This window comes from Amblyraja radiata, chromosome 22 (genome assembly GCF_010909765.2).
Source record: "Amblyraja radiata isolate CabotCenter1 chromosome 22, sAmbRad1.1.pri, whole genome shotgun sequence".
Taxonomy (NCBI): Eukaryota; Metazoa; Chordata; class Chondrichthyes; order Rajiformes; family Rajidae; genus Amblyraja; species Amblyraja radiata.
In genome coordinates this window covers 16,850,252-16,869,954 of record NC_045977.1, presented here as the reverse complement: position 1 = coordinate 16,869,954, position 19,703 = coordinate 16,850,252, and the positions used below count along the sequence as shown (strand labels likewise).

General features: G+C 44.6%; 1 protein-coding gene across 1 annotated transcript; it reads left to right on the top strand.

Annotated features, from left to right (window-relative positions):
• The first annotated feature begins 711 nt into the window (after window positions 1-711).
• Window positions 712-18,513, top strand: LOC116985637 (5'(3')-deoxyribonucleotidase, mitochondrial-like). The gene is made up of 6 exons (XM_033040490.1): window positions 712-788; window positions 1,081-1,354; window positions 10,101-10,201; window positions 10,288-10,348; window positions 16,001-16,115; window positions 17,852-18,513. Exons 2-6 carry the CDS (start codon window positions 1,082-1,084, stop codon window positions 17,989-17,991), a joined length of 690 nt encoding a protein of 229 aa, XP_032896381.1. The 5' UTR covers window positions 712-788; window position 1,081; the 3' UTR covers window positions 17,992-18,513.
• Window positions 18,514-19,703: the final 1,190 nt, after the last annotated feature.

The window sequence follows — 19,703 nt, the reverse complement described above, 5'->3', positions numbered from 1 at the left end:
AAAGGAACTGCAGATGCTGGTGTGTACCAAAGATAGACACATAATGAATGCTGCAGTAACTCACCAGGTCTCTGGAGAAAACCCCAACCCGAAATGTCACCAATTGTAATGATTGATTGTAATCACGTATAGTCTTTTCGCTGACTGAATAGCACACAATGAAATAAATATTTTCACTGTACCTCAGTGCACGTGACAACAATAAATTAAACTAAACTATCCATGATATCTGTGCGTTTGTGTAGATGAGAGAGGCGGAGAATAACACAAAAGCAAATATAACATACACTGGAAATATGAAATGTTTAAGAAATAACTGCAGATGCTGGAAAAGTCGAAGATAGACAAAAATGCTGGAGAAACTCAACGGGTGAGGCAGCATCTATGGAGCGAAGGAATAGGTGACGTTTCGGGTCGAGACCCTTCTTCAGGCTGAGTTTCTCCAGCATTTTTGTCTACTCTGGAAATATAATGTCACATGGAACTTTTGTAAATTTAAAAGGAAGTTATTTGTTTTTCTTTACAATTTGTCTGTCAATACGTTTCTGCAATATTGAGAGGGATTTGTAAGGTGCGATTTCTTGTCAGCGATTAAATATAACATTTCGTCTGGTGCTTCGATGTTGTTTGCAACAGCCGCACTTGGAATTCTCTGATCCTTCTGGGTAAAAAAACAACACGAAATAATTCCGCCCAAGACCTTTGATTCCGCCTACCGACGGAGCTGTCTCTTGGTCGCTCTGCTTTGAAGGGAGCTCCGGGGCGTGATTTCCGGAGATTAGAGGACAGTGAGTGCGACGAGAAAGTTTGTCAATATCTGAAAGTGTCAAGGGTCGGGTTGGTAGTTTAATTCATATCACACGGCGGTGAAGGGAGCTCCCCGCTAATGCGCCCAGTGCAAATCGAGGTCATCTCGCATGCAGCAATTGCCCGCTGATCAAAGGCACACAACTATGGGAATATCCCTGTGGTTGCCTCCATTAATTACACGTGGCTAAATAATATTTTTTTTCTTCTCCTCCCCAAATGACTACGCTGAAGGCTATTTTAGGCACACTGTTGTTTTCTTTTGCACACCAGCATGATCTTCGGCAGTAGGTTTGCAACTCTGCGGAGTTCGGGCAGCAAACTGTTTGGCGCAATGACCAGGTCGTTTTCCGCAGTGCCGCAGTGTGTTGGAGAAGGCGAACGGCTGCGGGTCCTGGTCGACATGGACGGAGTGCTAGCTGACTTTGAGGGTGGATTCCTGAAAAAGTACAAGAGCACGTATCCCGGGGAGCCGTTCATAGAGCTGGCGGATCGCAGAGGTTTCTGGGTTTCGACACAGTATGGAGAGATTCAGCCCGATCTGTGTGTAAGTGAAAGGTTGCACGAAATTAACCGCGCATTGCTACATGCTGGCCAATACATAAACTGCATCTCTGCATGATCTCAGTTCAAAATATTTATTGGCTTGCGGCGATATAACAAACAGTATTTAGTAATTGATAATGCTTGTCAGATCAAAATTTGTGCAGATGCTGGACATCTGAAAAAAATAGCAAAATTAGTGCAGTTGCTGGAAATCTGAGATAAACGACACATTAGCTGTGGAGCAATCAGCACAGAAAAGCCGTTTCTCCTTGCTGGCCGACAGACTGTCAGGCATTTTATTTTGTGTGTAGGAAGCAACTGCAGATGCTGGTTTAAACCGAAGATAGACACAAAAAGCTGGAGTAACTCAGCCGGACAGGCAGCATCTCTGGAGAGAATGAATGGGTGACGTTTCTGGGTCGAGAGAGACCCTTCTTGTTCATTTTATTAAGCAGATCATCTTTCATTCCTGAGGGTAAATTGGTCCATATATCAGTCATGGATTTCTAACAAGTCAATGTAGCGCAGCTGGTAGAGTTGCTGCCTCAGAGACCGGGTTCAATCCTGACCTCGGGTGCTGGCTGTGTGGAGTTTGTACATTCTCCCTGTGACCATGTGGGTTTCCACCGGGTGTTCCCTTTTATTCCCACATCCCAACAGAGTTGCTGTCGGGTTCAATATTGACTACAGGTGCTGCCTGTGCAGAGTTTACATGTTCTCCCCAATACCTGTGTGGGTTTGCTCCGGGACCTACCGTTTCCTCCCACACTCCAAAGACGTACAGGTTTATAGGCTAATTAACTTGGTAAAAATTGTAAATTATCCAAGTGTGTAGGATAGTGTTAATGTGTGGGGATCACTGGTCGGGGCAGACTCAGTGGGCCGAAAGGCCTGTTTTCACGCTGTATCTCTAAACTAAACATGGGTTTGTATGTTATTTGGTTTATGTAAATTGCCCCTAATATGCAGGGAGTGGATGCAAAACTAGGATAACATAGAACTAGTGTGAACGGATGGTCTGCCTCGATTCGGTTGGCCATAGGGCCTGCATACATGCTTTATCATTCAATCAATTAATGTATTACATTTAGTGCAATAAGAGATGTTACGCTGACTGCCATCCTAAGTTATTGTAAAAGATTCCAAAATGTTATTTTGAAGATGGGCTTTAGAATTAATCTAGGTCACCCATCCATTGTTTAATCTCTCAACCGTCAATTTTGGGGGTGGAATAGATTATTTTGTCATTTTTACATGGTAATTCCGTAATTCCACTGCAAAGTGAACCTAAAAGGAGCTTGATAAATACAGGAAAAATAGCTAAAAATATTGGAAACTTTCTTCAGGTTCCCCTGCTCTGGGGGAAGAGAAGTGGATTTGATGTTTTGAGTTGGAAAGCCTTTTTTATCAGAACTGGAATTGATGAAAGGTCTTTAACCTGAAGTGTTAACATTTTTCATTCCACAGATGCTGCCTAATCTACTGGATGTTTCCAGCACTTTCTGTTTTTATTTCCGATTTCTAGAATCTGCACTTCTTATTTTCATGTGCTTATCGATACATGCCTTTTTTTTTATAAATCAATCGTTTTCATTAACTTTTTCACCTTCTTTTCTTTTTCATTGTCACAGAGAGTGGTGAGTGTGGAATTCTCTGCCTCAGAGGGCAGTGGAGGCAGGTTCTCTGGATGCTTTCAAGAGAGAGCTAGATAGGGCTCTTAAAAATAGCAGTCGGGGGATATGGAGAGAAGGCAGGAACGGGGTACTGATAAGGGATGATCAGCCATGATCACATTGAATGGCGGTGCTGGCTCGAAGGGCCGAATGGCTTACTCCTGCACCGATTGTCTATTGTAAATGCGATGTGTACAGAATGTCAACTTAGGTGCATTTGTAGTAATTCATTTTTATTGGGGGAGGGGGGGGGGGGGGTCATGGTGGCACAGTGGTAGAGTTGCTGCCTTACAGCACCAGAGACCCATGTTCAATCCTGACTATGGTGCTGTCTGCTGAGTTTGTACGTTCTCCCCATGACCAGCGTGTGTTTTCTCTTGGAGTTCCGGTTTCCTCCCAAGCTCCAAGGATGTATGGGATTGTAGGAAATTGGCTTGGTAAACATTGTAAATTGTGTCTAGTGTGTAGGATAGTGCTAGTGTATGGGGTGATCGCTAGTCGGCGAGGACTCGGTGGGCCGATGGGCCTGTTTACGCGCTGTATCCCAAAATTCTAAAGTCACCTATCCATGTTCTCCAGGGAAGCTGCCAGACTGGGCTGATCCAGCACTTTGTGTCCTCAAAAGGATTCTCTTGTTTGTAAAATATTTAGGACAATATATGTAAAAAGTGATATATAAAGTCAAGCCATTAAGCAATTTGTGTTTTGCACCAGAGTCCAGCATCTGCAGTTCCTTATGTCTCCATTGCACTGCTCCTCTGCAAAATCTTGTCAATGTATATCAACTTTGAACAAATTTTCCTTGTCTCTCTCACTGCTCCCCCTCTGTCTTTCCTGCTGCTCATCAACCATGTTCTGACCTAGGCTCACTTTGTGCCACCCCCATCCTCCTTTTCCAGCTTTTTCCTCCACTGTAAATCAGTCTGAAGAAGGACCCGATCCACAAAGTTGCCCAACCATTCCCTCCACAGGTGCTGCCTGACGCTCCGAGTTACTCCAGCACTTTGTCTTGAAGTTTTGACTTTTTACGTTTCATCAAAAATTACGTTTGATTGATTACGGGCATCGCAAAGGAAAGGTAGCCATTTCACGAGATTTTCAGTGCAACTTCCGTAACCAGTGGCAGTGTAATCTCCTGCAGCTACAAACAACAAAGAGTGAAGAGAAGATTTATGAGGATGTTGCCAGAACTCGAGGGCCTGAACTACAGTGAGTGATTGAGCAAGCTACTAAGACTCTATTCCTTGGAGCGAGGAGGATGAGAGGTGATCGTATAGAAGTGTAAATATGGTGAGAGAAATAGAATGGGTAAATACACAGTCTTTTGCCCAGAGTAGGGGAATCGAGAACCAGTGGACACAGGTTTAAGGTGAGGGGGAAAGATTTAATAGGAACCTGAGGGATAATGTTTTCACACAAAGGGTGGTAGATATATGGCACGAGCTGTCAGAGGAGGTAGTTGAGGCAGGTACTATCACAATGTTTAAGAAACCTTTAGACAGGTACATGGATAAGATAGGTTTAGAAGAATGTAGGCCAAACGCTGACAGGTGGGACTAGTATAGATGGGACATTTTGGGCCGATGGGCCTATTTCCTTGGCTCTGTGACTCTTCAATTACTTCAAAAGTGAAACAATGCTACTGTCGGTAGAGCTTGGCAGCTTGGTTCATTCTGAATAGGGTTTCTTTCTGAGGATGAAATGTGGACAAAGTAGGTTAGTTAGAGACACAAGAGACTGCGGATGCTGAAATCTTGAGCAATGCAAATTGTGTTGGAGGAACTCAGTGTGTTTGGCAGCATCTGTGGAGGGAATGGACAGATTATGTGTCCGATTAGGAACCTTCTTCAGACTGATTTTAGTATGAGGGAGAAATCTGAAAAAGTGAGGTTAGGGGCAGAACAAAGCTTGGTTAGTCAGATAGATGGTGGGATAGTTTAGTTTCAGTTTAGTTTAGAGATACTGGTCCCTTGACGAACTGAGTCCACGCCGACCATCGATCACCTGCATGCTAGTTTTATGTTATCCCACTTTCACATACTACTTACTAGGGACAATTTACAGAAGCGAATTAACCTAGAAAACCTGCACATCTTTAGAATGTGAGTGTGGAGATCGGAGCACACAGAGAAAACCCACACGGTCACAGGGAGACCATACAAACTCCACACACCAGCACCTTTAGTCAGGATCGAACCGGGTCTCTGGCACTGTGAGGCAGCAGCTCCACCTCTGCGCCACTTGGCAATGTTGTTGTTTTTTGGTCTTTTAAAGATGAGCTGTTATGGTTTATAACTAACCTCAAGCTTTAGGGGTAAAGGTTTAGTTTGCCCTTGTGGCTCAGTTTCTCCTGCATAGACCACATATCGGAAAATTATTCATTTATACTCCACAATTTACCCTGTAGATTGGGTAATCCCCAGCCACAGGCACTGAGTTGCCATCAGGCTGGTACTGTTCTATATGAAACAAAATTAAGATGGAGGCCTACAGAGGCTACGCTTCAAGCACAGCCTGCGGTGGGAGGAGCCGATGGCGTCATATGATCGGATCTGGCAGCTGATGAGAACAAAGACCAGGTGGCCGCATATAACAAAGACTCAGCAAGCCACCCGTGGCCACGTGCAGTACCAGGCCTGGTTCACCGCTGTCTGCACGGGGAAGCTTGGAAGTCCCGAAGACCAGAGAGTCGAGTAGGAGGGAACGACTGGCGATGACGGACGCGAAGAGTGGGCTGGTAGGAGAGGGACCGGGGCATTGCCTCCAGCTCCTTCAAGGTTGGCTGCAGGAGGAGGCGCTCCCCAGGATAGAGAGGTGGGGAGAGGGACGTTGGGTCATGGGCCTGTAGCAGCTAGGGCTCACCTGGATTGGGGGTGCTCCACTACTTCCAACATGTGGACTGGACTTTGGACTTTTTCTTTGCAAACAGTACCAAAATATGGCGATTGTGCATTTGTGGGTTGTGCAAAAGAATTTCACTATACATGATAAGAAAGAACCATTGAACGCTGGGCCAGACCCACCCCTACTTCATTAATCCAATGCCAACAGGTTACAGGGCTTTACAGTGAGAGAACCAGAAATTGCATATCTCCTTGTGCCAAGATATGCAATTTCTTGCAATAAGGTAAGATCAGATTTTTCAGAGACATGGAAGTTGCAAGATTGGGCTATAACGTGACAACTCTCTGCGTGCTGTTCCAGACCAGGATCTATTGTAATCATATAGAGTATGATTTGGATTTAATTTAGAGATACAACGCAGAAACACGCCCTTCGGCCCACCGAGTCCACACTGAGTTTCTCCAGCATTTTTGTCAACCTACTAACCTGTACTTCTTTGGAGTGTGGGGGAAACCAGAGCATCCGGAGAAAACCCACGCGCTCACGGGAATATCGCACAAACTTCGTCCCTATGGTCAGTATTAAACCCGGGTTTCTGGCGCTGTAGTGCATCAATTCTACTACTGCGTCACTGTGCCGCCCTTAACTGGATAGCATGCAGAACAAGCATCTCACTGTATCTCCGTACATGTGACAATAAATAAACTACCTTGATGCTAGAATCGAGCAAAGCACAAAGTGTTGGCGGAGCTCAGCGGGCCATGCACCATCTGTGGTTGGAATGGACAGGCAACGTTTCGAGTTGGGAATCTTGCACCTTATCTGCACATGTGACAATAAATAAACTAACTAGATGCTGGAATCGAGCAAAGCACAAACTATTAGAGGAACTCAGCGGACGGACCAGGCAGCATCTGTGAGGGAAATGGACAGAAATGTTTTGAGTTGGACCCTTCTTCAGACTGAAGAATTCTGTTTCTGCAATAAATTTTAACATCGTGGAGCTCGCGGTCTCTGGTCAGAGACCGACATCAGGAACTCCAAGCCGCAGGAGCATCGATCGCCCTGACGAAGGAACTTCGACCGCCGGCTGCGGGAGCTTTGATCGCCCCGACGGATGGTTTGACTGCCCCGACAGTGGGAGAATAAAGAGGACGAAGATTGGACTTTTTGGTTTTCCATCACAGTGAGGAATGTGGGGAATCTGCTGTGGTGGATGTTTATGTTAACTTTTGTGTAGTTGTGTTTTGCTTTTTTTTCGTATGGCTGTATGGTAATTCGCATATCACTGTACCTTAATTGGTACAGACAGATGGCACAATGGGCTAAGTGTTCGGCTGGCAACCGGAAGGTAGCCGGTTCGAATCCCGCTTGGAGTGCATACTGTCGTTGTGTCCTTGGGCAAGACACTTCACCCACCTTTGCCTGTGTGTGAATGTGTGTGAGTGATTGGTGGTGGTCGGAGGGGCCGTAGGCGCAGATTGGCAGCCACGCTTCCGTCAGTCTGCCCCAGGGCAGCTGTGGCTACAGAAGTAGCTTACCACCACCGAGTGTGACTGAGGAGTGAATGAATAATGCGATGTAAAGCGCCTTGAGTATTAGAAAGGCGCTATATAAATCCCATCCATTATTATTATTATTATTACATGTGACAATAAAAGACCTTTGACAATAAAAGACCTTTGAAACTTAACTTGATACAATGACTTACATTTCTTAAAACTTAATCGGTAGCGTTAGAGTGAACTCTGATGTAGAATACTTACATGGGAAGGTGCAACAAAGCTAGGAATATATAATAACCAAGAGGAAAGTGGTGTGGAAGAACAGAACTGGAGAGTATACATCCACAGACCACCACCGATTTTTCGACAACTGGTGGTCCGGCACCTCCCTTAATCCGGACAAAATTACGAGAGCGCACTTGAACCACTCCCCCCCCCCCCCCCCCCCCCCCCCCGGAGTCCCCCTGAAATTGTGGCTGCCAATCTCTGCCTCATCGGGAATTCCGCGGTCGATTGGGGGGGGACGAAGGTTCCCCCTGTGGCTGGGGCCCAGCTGAGCCGTCAGATCCGTTCCCATAGCCGACGTCTGAGGCTGACTCTGCGGACTGGTAACACTCCTCGGCAGCCTAGGCGGGCTGTTCTGGTACCGTTGGACTGCTCTCGGAAGCTGTGACCTCTGTTGGTCCGGCAAAGCGATAATCCAGAAAGGCTGTGGAACTAAGGGTGCCGGAAAATTGGCGGTGGACCTGTAGTTAAAAGGCATATGGGATGCTTTCTTTTAATACCTAGTACATAGAATATAAAACCAGGCAGCTAAGCTAGGACTTTATACACTAGTTAAGCCTCACCTTGAGTACAGTGGACGGTTCTGGTCACCACATTTCAGGAAAGATATGATTATCACTATGGAGAACGCAGGGGAAATTTGCAAGATTGTTGCCAGGTTTGGGAAAAGTACAGCCACGAGTAAAAATTAGTTACGGTCTGGTTGTTTCCTTTGGAACAAAGGTGTCTGAGAAGAAACTTTATTGCGTATAAAGTGATTGCATATTCATTTCACTTGCACTTATGTGCAATGTGACAAATAAACCGTATTGTATTGTATTGATGATAAAATAAATATTGAGGATCTATTTCCCGTGATGGGTGGAGGGGGATGGGGGCATCAAATACCAAGAGGTATAGATGTAAAAAGTCATGATGTAAGGTAGAAGGACTAGGGTACACAGCTAGTACACGTTGGAAGGCAGGACTAAGCTGTGTGTTCATGAAGACACAAGGAACCGCAGACGGACATAAAGTGCTGGTGTAACTCTGGGTCAGGCAACATCTCTGGACAAAACGCATAGGTGACGTTTCGGGTCGGGACCCTTCTTCAGATACAACATCTCCAGACATGCTGACTGACCCGCCGAGTTACTCCAGCACTTTGTGCCTATATTGACATAAACCAGCATCTGCAGTTCTTTGTTTCAACTGGAACTGCAGGTGGTGGAATCGAGCAGAGTACTGAGCAAAGACATAAAGTACTGGAGTAACTCAGCGGGTCAGGCAGCATTTGTGAAGGGAATGGAGAGGCGACATTCCAAGTCAGGACTCTTCTGCAAACTGATTGTAGTTGGGGGGGGCAAAAAATTGGAAAAGAGAGATGGGGGTGGGACAAAGCATGCAAGTGATGGGTGGATACAGGTGAGGGGGGGAGGATTGATTGGCAGATGGGTGGAGAAGTTAACAAAGGTTAGAGATGGAAAGGAGACAAAGGAGTAAAGAAGAGTGAAATATAAAACACACAGGAGGGACATAGATGGAAGGGGAAGAGAGGAGGGGCGAGGTAGTGGGAGAAATTGGTGTGCGGCAGGCTGAGAGGGGGGTGTTGTGGGTTCATGAGTTGGAGAGGAACTTAATTACACATCCTGGCTCTGCCAAGAATGCAATTGACTAAGTCAAGCAGATACCAGTTGCTTCATAGCCTGAGACCTAGCAAGTGTTGACAAGTAAAAGTAAATGTTTTTCTTGTAGAAATTTTGCCAATTTAATCACACAATTCAACCGAAATCTCAAAGAACCGTGTTTGTTACGTTATATGCATTTTTGTGTCAGGACAACTAAATATTGGAAAAATATAAGGAAAAACACTATGCTGAAGTAACTTGCAGTCTGTGCTAAAATGTGCTAAAATGTTTCCTACAACACAGATGTAACTGCATGAAACCAAGTACTTCACTTTTCAATTAACTGAAAGACATGGATGTGCAAGATGCTGATAAAAGCAAATGCATTATTTCCTGTAGTAATAAATAACGCATATTTAAAAAACCCACATTGAGTGCTTATAGCAGGTTCAGAGATGCGTTGGAGTAACTCAGCGGGTCAGGCAGCATCCCTGGAGAACATGGATAGGTGACGTTTGAGGTCGCAACCCTTCAGATGAATTAATTCAATTACTAAGTGACATTCTCCCTGTGACCTTGTGTGTTTTATCCGGATGCTCCTGTTTCCCCCACACTACAATGATGAACAGGTTTCTAGGGTAATTGGCTTTGGTAAAATTGTTAAATTGTCCCCGGTGTGTAGGATAGTGCGGCCTGATCGCTGGTCGGCGCTGACTGGATGGGCCGAAGGGCCTGTTTCCGCTCTGTATCTCTAAACTAAACTAATAATTGGTATGAATGGTACATGGTTTCCTCTAATTCTAATATTCTTGCTTTTTAAATAAAATGCACAGGAGAAAACAAAAAGTATCTGGGAGTCCAAGAACTTCTTCATTGAACTTGATCCGCTTCCTGGTGCAGTAGAGGCGGTGAAAGAGATGGCCAACATGAAAAAGTGAGTCCGGTCACCAAAACTATTACTATTTTTTCTGGACTGTCCCGAATTTCCGCAGTGACGTGATGTTTGTTTCTTTTCCACAGCACTGACGTGTTCATTTGCACCAGCCCCATAAAGAAGTACGATCACTGTCCCTTTGAAAAAGTGAGTTACGCAAAAACGTCAACCAAGAGAAACAGTCTCATGGTTACGAGGAAATATGCTGAAATTTAAACAGAACCTAAATGCTAAACAGATTTGTAAAGAACAGACTGACACGTTCGCTGGATGCATTGTGGATACCTTTGCCCCTAGTAACCATTAGGAGCTTGAATAAGTAACTCACATTTTGTAATAATCTGTGCGAAGGAACCTAACAAATAAACATGTGCTAAACAGATCGAAAATCCAATGAAAGTAGATTCCAAACTTTTTTTTTGCCATAGTTTATATTATTCATGGCTTATTAATTATTATTAACTGGATAAATGTGAGGTGGTATATTATTATCACAAAAGAAGCAATTAGGTACATGGATAGAACAGGTTTAGAGGGATATGGGCCAAACGCAGGCAGGTGGAACTAGAGTAGACGTTGGTCAGTGTGAGCAAGTTGGGCCGAAGAGCCTGTTTCCACGCTGTATGATTCTATGACTATGATAATAATAAGTAGGCCAGTTATACGTTGGTGAGTAAGGAAAGGGGGAACAGAGTTTTCTTGGGACATGTCATTAAATGGAGACTGAGAGGTGCTGTTATAGAGGTGTATAAAATCATGTGAAATAGATAAGGTGAATGCACAGAGTCTTTATCCAGGATACAGTGGCTTGCAAAAGTATTCATACCCCTTGAACTTTTCCACATTTTGTCACGTTACAACCACAAACGTAAATGTATTTTATTGGGATTTTATGTGATAGACCAACACAAAGTGGCGCATAATTGTGAAATGGAAGGAAAATGATACATGGTTTTCAAATTTTTTTACAAATAAAAAACTGAAAAGTGTGGCATGCAAAAGTATTCAGCCCCCTTTACTCTGATACCCCTAAATAAAATCCAGTGCAACCAATTGCCTTCAGAAGTCACCTAATTAGTAAATAGAGTACACTTGTGTGTAATCTAATCTCAGTATAAATACAGCTATTCTGTGAAGGCCTCAGAGATTTGTTAGAGAACATTAGTGAACAAACAGCATCATGAAGCCTAAGGAACACACCAGACAGGTCAGGGATAAAGTTGTGGAGAAGTTTAAAGCAGGGTTAGGTTATAAAAAAATATCCCAAGCTTTGAACATCTCACGGAGCACTGTTCAATCCATCATCCGAAAATGGAAAGAGTATGGCACAACTGCAAACCTACCAAGACATGGCCGTCCACCTAAACTGACAGGCCGGGCAAGGAGAGCATTGATCAGAGAAGCAGCCAAGAGGCCCATGCTAACTCTGGAGGAGCTGCAGAGATCCACAGCTCAGGTGGGAGAATCTGTCCACAGGACAACTATTAGTCGTGCACTCCACAAATCGGGCCTTTATGGAAGAGTGGCAAGAAGAAAGCCATTGTTGAAAAAAAGCCATAAGAAGTCCCGTTTGCAGTTTGCCACAAGCCATGTGGGGGACACAGCAAACATGTGGAGGAAGGTCAGATGAGGTTAAAATTGAAGTTTTTGGCCTAAATGCAAAACGCTATGTGTGGCGGAAAACTAACACTGCACATCACCCTGAACATCATGCTGTGGGGATGCTTTTCTTCAGCAGGGACAGGGAAGCTGGTCAGAGTTGATGGGAAGATGGATGGAGCCAAATACAGGGCAATCTTGGAAGAAAACCTGTTAGAGTCTGCAAAAGACTTGAGACTGGGGTGGAGGTTCACCTTCCAGCAGGACAACGACCCTAAACATACAGCCAGAGCTACAATGGAATGGTTTAGATCAAAGCATATTCATGTGTTAGAATGGCCCAGTCAAAGTCCAGACCTAAATCCAATTGAGAATCTCTGGCAAGACTTGAAAATTGCTGTTCACAGACGCTCTCCATCCAATCTGACTGAGCTTGAGCTATTTTGCAAAGAAGAATGAGCAAAAATGTCAGTCTCTAGATGTGCAAAGCTGGTAGAGACATACCCCAAAAGACTTGCAGCTGTAATTGCAGCGAAAGGTGGTTCTACAAAGTATTGACTCAGGGGGGGCTGAACACTTTTGCACGCCACACTTTTCAGTTTTTTATTTGTAAAAAAAATTGAAACCCATGTATCATTTTCCTTCCACTTCACAATTATGCACCACTTTGTGTTGGTCTATCACATAAAATCCCAGTAAAATACATTTACGTTTGTGGTTGTAACGTGACAAAATGTGGAAAAGTTCAAGGGGTATGAAAACTTTTGCAAGCCACTAGCAGAATCAAAAACAAGAGGACAATGTGTAAGCTAAGAGTGGTTTCCTTTTCATTCAGAGGGTGCTGGGTATATGGAATGATCTGCCAGAGAAGGTAGTTGAGGCAGTAATAGCCCTGTCCCACGGTGCGAGTTCATTCAAGTGCTCTCCCGAGTTTAAAAAAAATCAAACTCGTGGTAAGCACGGAGACTGAACGTAGCGGGTACGTCGGAGCTTGGGACGTCTCTTAGCGGCTCGTAACGCTAACGGCAGGTACTCGGGAGGAGGGTAAGCACGGGAAGACTCGTGAAGATCTTTCAACACATTGAAAAATGTCCACGAGAGCCCCAATTACCGACGAGTGGCTATTAACGTAAATCTCCGAGTTCGAATCGGCAAACTCAGGAGAGCTCTTGGAATGAACTCGCACCGTGGGACAGGGCTATTACTATAACAGCATCTAAAAGCCATTTGGACAGTTACATTGATAGGGAAGGGCTTATATGGGCCAAATGTGGGGAAATGGGACTAACACGGATGGGGCATCTTAGCCATCATGGACAAGTTGGGTTGAAGGGCCTGTTTCTGTGCTGTATGACTACGACTCTACATAGAGTAGCACAGGTTTACAAGGCAGCAGAGAAAGAGCAAGTACTGTGATGATTATAGAGCAGAGCAGAACATTCATGTAAAATATATAGAAGATCATTTAGGCCACACATAGTACTGTCCACAGTTCTTGTCTCCACTTATATAGAGACACTGCATAAAGTACAAAAACATTCAATAGAATAATAACAATTGGAGTGCTTGTGTCTGTTAGTAAATGTGAGATATTTTCTCTAGATAACAAAAGACAAGTGGGATAACCCGAGAGAGGCTTTTAGGGTTTTAAAGGATTGACATGGACTAAACTCATTAACATACAGAAGTTGGTAGATAGAATATCTAGATGGTACAAGCGGCCAGAGGAAATAGGAGATGCTGGTACAATTATGACATTTAAAAAATATCCAGTAGGGGTTCATTTATAGGAACGTTTTGGAGGATTATGGGCTGAGGTCAGGCAAGTGGGACAAGCTTGGTTAGGCAACTTGGTCGCATGGACGAGTTGTGCTGAAGGGACAGATTCCGTGCTCTATAACTCAGTGATTCAGTAACTCATGGGTATCCCTGGCAAATGACTGCTCAAAATGAAGTAGGAACATCTAGGAAGAAACTGTGCACCAGATCTATAGTTGTAGAGTCATACAGCATGGAAACAGGCTCTTCAGCCAAAGTTGCCCACGCCAACACACGTCCCACCTGCCTGCATTTGGCCCACATCCCTCTAAACCTGTTCCATCCATGTCCCTGTCCAAATGTTTCCTAAATATTGTAATAGTACCAGCTTTAACTACCTTTTCTGGCAGCTCGTTCCATCCACCCAGGTTACCCCTCAGGTTCTTATTAATTCTTCCCCCCCCTCCGCCCCCCCTCATTTTAAACCCATGTCCTCTGGTTCTTGATTCTCTTACTCTGGGCAAAAGACTATGCATTTACCCTAGCCTGCTTAACCTCTCCCTATAGTTCAGACTGTCAAGACCTGGCAAAATCTTTGTAAATCTTCTCTGCACTCTTTCCAGCTTGACGACATCTTTCCTATAAAAGGATGACCAAAACTGAACGCTATACTCTATAGATAGTCAACAAGCTATACACAAAGAGGCATTGCACAAGCAGGCACACACAGCATCCCAAATAATACCACTCCTCTCCCTCACCACCCACCCCTAATCACCAATGCCTGTCCCAACCGTGGCTAGGTCTCCAGACCTCGACCTCAGCTGCCGCAGAACCCACACAATTAGATTACCCTCAACCAAGATGGAGTGCCTAAAAAGAGGGACAGACATAACAAAAAAAATTTTCACTGGTAAAATTATCAGAAAATAAACCTGATAAGGAAGATAATTGTTCAGCCGGGGAATGTCAAACTTGTTCCATCTACACTTCACACTGCCTCGTGCAGGCCATCAACATTTTCAAGGACCAGTCTTACCCTGGTCATCCCCTCTCCTCCCCTCGCCCATCAGGCAAGAGGTACAGAAGTTTGAAAATGCATACCTCCAGATTCAGCGACAGTTTCTTCCCAGCTGTTATCAGGCAACTGAATGGTCCTCTCACCAACTGAGTGCGGTCCTGACTTCCCTACTACATTGGAGACCTTTAAACTATTTTTAATCAGACTTCAATGTTATATCTTGCATTGAATGTTGTACACTTTGTCATGTATCTGTGGACACCTTGAAGGCTTTTCTCTGACTGGATAGCATGCAAACAAAAGCTTTCACAGTACCCCAGGTCATGAATAATATTAAACTAAACTAAACACGAAGTATTCACGGCTCAGAGCATAGATGCATTTAAGGGAATGTTGGAGAAACACATGAGTGAAAAAGAAATAAGAGGAGACACTGAAGAAATGTAATGGAGAGGAAGTAGAAAGGCTTTGCTGGGGCATAACCACTGCTTGAGTCTCCTATGAGCTTTGTGCCCTGTTTTGATGTTGAGAGACATTAAAAAGTCCAAAAATCAAAAGATACCAACTGGAAATTATGGTTTCACAGCTCCTTGACTCCTAATATCCTGTTTTGTTTATTGTCATCTGTACCGAGGTACAGTGAAAAGCTTTATTGTTGCGTGCTATCCAGTCAGCTGAAAGACTATACATGATTACAGTCAAGCTGTCCACAGTGCACAGATACAGGATAATGGGAATAACGTTCAGTGCAAGATAAAGTCCAGTAAAGTCAGATTAAAAATAGTCTGATGGTCTCCAATGAGGTGGATGGTAGGTCAGGAACGCTCTCTAGTTGCTGATAGAATGATTCAGTTGCTTGATAACAGCTGGGAAGAAACTGTCCTTGAATCTGGAGGTGTGCGTTTTCACATTTCTGTGTCTATTGCCTCGTGGGAGAGGGGAGAAGAGGGAGTGACTGGGGTGCGACTCGTCCTTGATTATGCGGCTGGCCTTGCCGAGGCAGCGTGAGGAGTAAATGGGCCTGTCCCACTTTCACAACCTAATTCACGTCCTTTTTTACTCTTGGACATTTTTCATCAGGCTGGAAAAATGCCCCCGACCTACTTTATGTCACGAGTACCTACGACTAGCATCACGGCCTGCTACGACCTACCTACAACCTCCTACGACCTCGTGATGACCATGCTGCGAGTACGAGTCAAGGGCAAACTCGGCAGAGGTCGTGAATTAGGTCGTGAAAGTGGGACAGGCCCTTAAGTTTGTGTGATGGTCTGGGCTGCATCCACAATTCTCTGCAATTTCTTGCGGTCTGGGATGGAGAATATTCCCAAACCGTGCTGTGATGCATCCCGATCAAAAGCTTTCCGCGGCACATCTGTAGAGGTTTATGAGAGATGTTGAACTTGACTCTGTTTCCACAGTACGCCTGGGTTGAGAAACATCTTGGGAAAGAGTTTCTGGAGCTGATGGTCCTAGCACAGGATAAAACATTGATATCAGGCAGCTTGCTGATAGATGACAAACCGGATATCTCAGGTAACATTCTTGGTTACAAGAGCCATGTTCGTGAAAATTCCATTGGTGGCAATCATACGAGGAATTCCTGGCTGGGAATTCGTGGGACATCACGATCAGAGTTTCTTAGAATCTTAAAATATTTCCCTGTACATAAGAGGTCCTTCAGTCCATCATGTCCATGCTGGTTGGATTAGCCACCTTCATCCCACCCTCTGACACTTGATCTGTGTCTCTGTATGCCACACATCCTGAAATACGCAACAAGTACTTTGTGAATGAGATGAAAGTTCATCCGTCCTCTTTGGTAATGAGTTCCATTTTTTTGTTCAGTTCACTTTAGTTTACAGATACAACATAGAAACAGGCCCTTCGGCCCACCGAGTCCACACCGACCATTGATCACCCACACACTAGTTCCATGTTGTCCCACTTTTGCATCCTACACATTAGGGGCAATTTGCTAAGGCCGATTAAGCGACAAACCTACACGTCCATGGAATGTGGGAGGAGACCGGAGCACCCGGAGAAAACTATGCGGTCACAGGGAGAACGTACAAACCCCGTACAGGCAGCACCCATAGTCAGGATCGAACCCGGGTCTCTGGCGCTGTGATGGGCCTATCCCACTTAGGCGATTTTTCAGCGGACTGCCGGCGACTGTCAAGTTGCCGGCAGTCGCCTGAAAAACCGGGAACTGGAACGGCGACTGTCGGAGTGGAACGAACACACACACACACACACACACACACACACACACACACACACACACACACACACACACACACACACACACACACACACACACACACATCGCAAAGGCGGGGTCCAGGGCAAGCGGGGGAGCGCTGCCTGAAATTCACACGGTATAAAGCCAAGGTGATACAGACACACACCGTGATGAACAGGAAAGTTGGCGCTGTAATTAAGACGGCTAAAGCACACTGTACGGTAAGTCCTTTAAAAGAGGGGAGAAGGTGGGGGGGGGAGGGGGGAGGAGAAGGGGGGAGAAAGTGTGGAGGCAACTTTTAAGAAGCCAGACAACTTTTAATAAGCCAGAGATACACAGCTGTGAAGTTCGGCGGACATTTAACATTACCGGTTGGTTATCCTTGGTTCTGAAAACTCCTGCTTATGTTACCTACAACTACAATGACGACCCCACTCCAACTGCACCTATGACTACAGGATTTTCGATTTTCTCCATGGCAACCAATTTTAGGTCGCAGAAAATGTTTCAACATGTCCAAATATTTGCGGCGACCATACTGAGGCTGCGACTAGTGCCCAGAATGCGGGAACTCCTCACGACCATGAAGGAGACTCACCAGAGACCATTAGCGAACATGTGGCGAGCGCAAGTTGCCTACGTGGGACAGGCCCAAAAGGCAGCAGCTCTACCACTACCACTGTGCCGCCCTGAAGTGCAGGTTTCTGCGCTGGGTCTCTCTGTATACTTGATGGAAGCTTATTAAATATTTAATTTGTGTTTCACAAATTCTAGATCACACTGCATTAATGATAGCGTTTTAAGTGTTACTAGACCAAGTGCAGACCCGCTGGGTCTGTTCTCCCCAACGCACGGTGGGGGGATTCTGTAATGAATTACAAAAGGAATTTCAGCCCACTTGTACTTCCCCCTTCCCCCCTCCCTCGTACCTGTGGCTTGTCGTCAGTCTGTCTGTTGGAATGTATTTGTATTGTTTCACAATGACTTCCGCGTGTCTGTCAGTGATACTGCTCATTGTATTTTGTAGGTGTGGAACCTTACCCGACGTGGGAGCACATTCTTTTCTCAGCCTGTCATAATATGCATCTGCAACTGAGAGCCCCACAGAGGCGGCTGCACTCTTGGGCAGATGATTGGAAGCTAATCCTGGACAGCAAACGGCAGTGATGCCCGACATGTGGCCTCAGATGGTTTCAGTTGCCACCGAACAATGAGACCCAGATAGATGCCTGACGCAGAGTTCCTACACGCAGTAGCATGTGTTGATCGTTTAGCAACAGTGAAGGTTATTTGGATTGCAAATACACACAAAGTTCTTGCATCTGTGTTTTTCAGGACGTTTTGGAGGGACAGGTTTGGAGTACTTTTTAATCAACTGTGTAGTAAACAGGAGATCACACAGCGTATAGACATACAGGTATACTAGCGATTTCCTGGCATGCTAGGTTCCAGAGCCTTGCCGGATTATCGATTTTGCCGGACCAACAGTGGTCACGTAATAATAATTTAACTATACACCTCTGACCCATTAATTATATCCCTTCCGTGTCTCTAAAGCATGGAAACTGCTAGAAACTTAAATTAAAAAATAACGATTAACAAAGAAGTAAACAATGAACACTTTCAGGACGGAGGCACCTGAGCCACACTCAATGCTCTCATAATATTATCCGGATTAAAGGAGGTGCCGGATCATCAGTTGCCAGAAAATTGGTGGTGGACGTGTATATATGTTGCAGATAAGAAATTAAACCCGATCCAGAAATACTTGACAGAAACCAAATAATGAACCTGCAAAAATGGCAAAATATGCCAATATGTTGGTTTCATTTTACCCATCGACTGGATTTCAGTGTTGTAGGATTTTATAGTTTCACTGCTGCATTTCACAGTGTGAGCCGACACCATGGGACATAGGAGAAAAAGATAATTCATAATCCATTATTTCTGTACCTGCACTGTTAAGTAATACATGAGACTTTTATCAGGGATTTCACGTGCCATTGATGATTGTGGTGGTGCATATTAAATTTTGCTCAACTCATTCCAAAACCCAAGGCCATTACCCAAGACTTTGTTCTGCTTTGGGGTTAACCTAATATTAAACTAAATTTTAAAATATAAAGTGCCAGCAACTTCTTATCCGACTTTTTCAGAATTATCCGTCGAAACGATTGGCTTCTAGTTTAGTTTAGTTTAGAGATACAGCGCGGAAACAGGCCCTGTAGCCCACTGAGTCAGTGCCAACCAGCGATCACCCCGTAAGGTAGCATTATCTTACACACTAGGGACAATTTACAATTTTTACTGAAGCTAATTAACCTACAAACCTGTACGTATTTGGAGTGCAGGAGGAAACGAGTACCCCGAGAAAACCCATACGATCACAGGGAGAATGTAAAAACTCTGTACAGACAGCACCCGTAGTCAGGATCGAACCCGTGCTGTGAGGCAGCAATTCGACCGCTGCGCCACCGTCTTGGCCCTTCTCATAACTCTGTAACTGACTGTTCTCTGTGCCCAGAGTCATCGCAGACTCTAAAGAACTGAAACACTCAGATAAATGTTTACTTTTAAACCTGTTCATTATTTAATTTGTTAGCTCATATTTCATAGAACAGTACAGCACAGGAAAGGCCCATTGGTCCACGATGTCTGTTGAGTATGATGCAAAATTAAGATAAACCATCTGTCTGCCATTGATCCATATACTATCACCTCTGCATGTTCATCTGCTTATCTAAAAGCCTCTTAATCATATTATCGTCCACCACCAGCTCTAACAATTTTTGTGCAAAAATAACTTGCCTCCTGTGAACCTTTCCCTCTCTCCCCTTTGAAGCTATACCCTCTAGTATTTGGCATTTCCACCCTGGAGA

Excerpts from the sequence above, each read along its gene's own strand:
- LOC116985637 (XM_033040490.1), top strand. The coding sequence starts at position 1,082 with ATGATCTTCGGCAGTAGGTTTGCAACTCTGCGGAGTTCGGGCAGCAAA. Across the intron at positions 1,355-10,100 it reads AGATTCAGCCCGATCTGTGT|GAGAAAACAAAAAGTATCTG; the intron begins GTAAGTGAAAGG and ends TAAAATGCACAG. Across the intron at positions 16,116-17,851 it reads TGACAAACCGGATATCTCAG|GTGTGGAACCTTACCCGACG; the intron begins GTAACATTCTTG and ends TGTATTTTGTAG.